The sequence below is a fragment of the Vitis vinifera genome, chromosome 10, assembly GCF_030704535.1.
Source record: "Vitis vinifera cultivar Pinot Noir 40024 chromosome 10, ASM3070453v1".
NCBI classification, from domain to species: domain Eukaryota; kingdom Viridiplantae; phylum Streptophyta; class Magnoliopsida; order Vitales; family Vitaceae; genus Vitis; species Vitis vinifera.
In genome coordinates this window covers 7,470,001-7,473,922 of record NC_081814.1, presented here as the reverse complement: position 1 = coordinate 7,473,922, position 3,922 = coordinate 7,470,001, and the positions used below count along the sequence as shown (strand labels likewise).

Genomic DNA, 3,922 nt, shown 5'->3' with positions numbered 1-3,922 from the left:
TAGAGGTCAAGGTTCTTTCAAGGATAATGGAATGTTATATACCTTCCTATGATTAAGGGTAATACATTTAAGAATTAGTTGACCATTATAATTTTAGGAGGTTTCAATTACATAGATCAATAAGGTTTGATTCTTGAGATCATGGACATGAAATGCTATGTTTTCTCTTATTGAATAGGCATTGTAAGTGAAAGGGAGAATCATCTAGCTTATGTATTTTTTTTTAACTTTCAAAAATAAAGTTCTCTCATTTTTCCTTTCTTATTCTCAGGTTAGATCATAGGAATTGAACTTTTTACCTTAAAGATAAAAAAAGACCTCACCAAACTCCCTTAAGGCAACCAAAATCGATCTGCAAAGTTTAAAAGGTATCTTTTGAGCGGTGGAAAATGGAAGGAAGAGCGAAAAAGGGGTGTTTTGGAGAGGACCATGGGATACACTTACGAATATTTTTTATAGATCTAAATTTTTTAAAGTGTTTTTTCATTAAAAAAAACACAGATTTTCAAAAAATGTTTTTTAAAATCTTGTCAAATGCCTACTTTTCAGGAAAAAAAAATTAAGTCTTAAGATAATAAGTACTTTTTAAAACCACTACCAAATGTGTTGTATACCGCATCAAAACACCATGTAAAAACAAACTGATTCTTGATTGAAAGGTACGGTTATACCAAGTAGGCCCTAATAGTTTGTTCCCTACAGCTTGTTTGGCAACAAGAGAAGAAAATTCAAGAAGGTTTGCCAAATAAAATTTTCCTCCACTTATTTTCTCGACTTTACTTTCCTTTTCTCAATGAAATAACATATAATTTATCATAATCTCTATTATGCTCATCTACTTCTCTTACCAAAGACCAATCAAGAGAATAATGGGCTCTTATTTATTCTTCTTCGCATTCCCCAGTTTACAGAAAGTTCAAGTATGCATGAGAAGTTCCAACAGGAAATCCTTAGGAAAGAACAGCTCAAACAATGAAGGGCACAATTTGATAGAAAGACCCAAGCACCATGCCTTCAAGCCTTGAATCAACTCCATTTACAAAATGGAAGCAAAATTTTCAGAACTCCATAAGAAAATCCAAGACCCAGCAGACAAACACCAACAAACAAAGGGTTTCCATTTACTAATCCAACTGTCCACAGCTACCCTGATACAAACATGTCTTTGCAATGTAGTTTGTATCCACCTGAACCATGTATAAAATATAGCTCCAAAGAGAAGTATCTAAACACAGTCAAAACATTTTATTTATTTATGGTTGATACATACCATTTCTCACAGTTAAACATTGATTTGAAAGTGCCATGCAGCACCAGGGCTTATACAAAGCTCATGCAAATGAAACATCACCTTCGTTCTTCTATTTTATTTCTAGTTTTCTAGTACATGTTCTCAGTCAAAGCTCACACTGCTCCAGCTTCTGATCCTGCCGCAGCATTGGACCCTTGAAAATCCAATGTGCTATTGAGGATTTGGAGGACGGCCGTTGGCAGCAGAAACACGCGATCCCCACTCCAGCAGTTCCTTGCTGGTGTCATCTTTGTGCACAAAAACTTCAATGAAACATAAAGAATCCTTGTGTGCTCCTGTTGCCGTTGCAATTGCTTCTGTCAATTCATCCTCAGTGCGTACCTGTTTTACCCCAATATTAAAAGTTTGTAACAAAATGAGCGGGTTATTGTTTACAAAGAAACTATGAATCATTAGGCTCCATGATTTGAACTTGAGAAAAAAATTCAGTAGTAAAATCTCATAAAAAAAATTATTAAGAAGCCAGTGGCAGCAGGCGAATACTACAGCAGAAAAAAATAAATAAATAAATCTGAGTGAGCAAAATGAATGAATTTTAAAGTCGATGAAAACTCAAAATAGAATGATTTGTTGCCATTCTTGAATCATTTAAAGAAATTTGTATGAATAGTTATGCAATTATGCACAATAATTTTATTTTAATTTTTCTTTTTTTAATTTTCAGAATAAATAGTATATTTTGATTATACGCAACATGAGCCATGTATGTTTTGTAATACAAGGTAAAATACAAGAATTAGAACTGTGTCAATGGATCAAATAAAGGTGTGTGCACCAAAAGGTATACCAGGGAGCACAAGTTGATAAAAGATGGTAGAATTATGTTACCCATGCTTACCTTGGCAGTCCAGCACTTCCCTTCACCATTATGTATGGCATTAATGAGAGCAGTGTAATCCCAGTTCTTAATCACATTGTATGGACCATCATGAATCTCTACTTCAATTGTGTATCCTCCATTGTTAATGAGGAATATAATGGTCCTCTGCCCACATCGGATCATTGTTGAAACATCCTGAGCTGTAACCTGAATAGAAAGAAATCATTTACTCATCATACTCTGTATTTTTTTAAAATAGAAAATAGAAAGGTCTTATATTTGGAGCATCAAAAAAAGATTCAAAATTGGGATGAGGATCAGAGTGATGTTGCTTTCAGTTACACCAGCAAAATATACATTATTATTCACCATTCTTATGTTGAGAACAGCAACTGCAACCTCTTTTCAGCATTTGTATTGTTTATCACTAAAATTTAGTGTTTGAAAGAATACCTGCAAACAGGTTTGGTCAAGGTTCATTGTGAATGCCTCTTTCTCCGGCAACTGGCCTTCTAGAAAGTTAGTCTTAGTTCATAGAGGGTTGACCTTAGATTGAAAGGTGATTATATCAGACCTTGATGGATCATACTTTGATTCACCCAGCCAATCTCAATTCCCAACTAGTTGAGATAAGGCTACTTGGTACTAATTCTGGTTCTATTTATGGTTCTATTTGTTCTGAAAGATCATTTTTACAGTTCCAAAAACTAAGTACTGGTTGTAAATGGCCAATAAACAGCTATTATAGGGGTAACTGCAACAGTGTTAACAAAACCATAGGTTCTCTAGCATGGAAGCTCTTTTTGTTGACAGTTAATTCTTGCCCACATATAAAAACCTTCCATTAGATTATGATTATGACTGACCTGGAAACTCCCATCACCAATGCAAGCAATCACACGCTTATCTTTGGCACCTTGAGCATATCCAAGGGTGGCACCTACTGACCATCCAATGGATCCATACTGCATCTGGAATTCATACCTGAATAAATGCGCTGATCAATAAAAATGCAGAAGCAGCACTGAAAAATTCAGATAAATTTCAACTTTAATGAAAAGCCCTGTCTTACCCACAATTCTCAGGGAGGCGAAGCTTCTGACAGTTGAACCATGAGTCTCCTGTCTCTGCAATGACTGCAGAATTCCCATCCAGCATATCCTGCTTAACAATTTCAATTTTAATAAATCAAGATAATCAAAGAGTATAAAAGAGGTTCAATTTATATTTCCAACCCCAAAAAATTTAGGACTTCTACCACAATTAACAATCCCAGTGATTGTAGGTACTACTCACCTATCATGTCAAGCCCTATGTTTTAACTTCTAATGGTCATACGTAAGCAAAAGATCTTGGAACTTGTAGGTCCTTGTATCACAAGTGTTCCATAGTTCCATGGATATGGTCAAGTCCTTCACAAACCCAAGCTACCATCTAAAAGTCTAACTAGGATGGTTCTCATTCACTTCACAAAAGATATGGACCTGCTGAGTATACTGATCATAGAAGTAGAAAAAGAAAAAAGAAGAATGTGTCTCGTTTGGCTTGCCTGAATGTGCTTGAAGAGGACATTGACTCTAAGAGCCTCGTGTTCCTCCCGTCTCAGAGGAACACCTGGAGGGACATAGATTCGGCGGTAATTCTCCACAGCTGTTTCGTTCTTCTTCAACTTCTTAGCCAGTGCACTTAAGAAATCAGCCATGAAAACCCAACCAAAGGAAGGACCATTGCCAACAGTCACACGATTGGGCTCCACTATGACTGCTTTCTCCTTTTTTATCAGCAATGAG

The 3,922-nt window shown here is 35.8% G+C and overlaps 1 protein-coding gene across 1 annotated transcript in view; it reads right to left on the bottom strand.

The window, feature by feature from the left end:
• Nucleotides 1-1,222: 1,222 nt before the first annotated feature.
• The window catches only part of LOC100242845 (pyruvate decarboxylase-2-like), a 10,225-nt gene continuing 7,525 nt past the window's right edge, over nt 1,223-3,922 (bottom strand). The window contains exons 3-7 of the mRNA XM_002275450.5: nt 3,682-3,922; nt 3,205-3,293; nt 2,999-3,116; nt 2,151-2,339; nt 1,223-1,633 (exon numbers count right to left, since the gene is read on the bottom strand). The exon at nt 3,682-3,922 is cut by the window's right edge and continues 321 nt beyond it. Coding sequence (XP_002275486.1) covers nt 1,463-1,633; nt 2,151-2,339; nt 2,999-3,116; nt 3,205-3,293; nt 3,682-3,922 — 808 coding nt within the window. The 3' untranslated portion in view covers nt 1,223-1,462. The remainder of the gene's footprint in view (nt 1,634-2,150; nt 2,340-2,998; nt 3,117-3,204; nt 3,294-3,681) is intronic.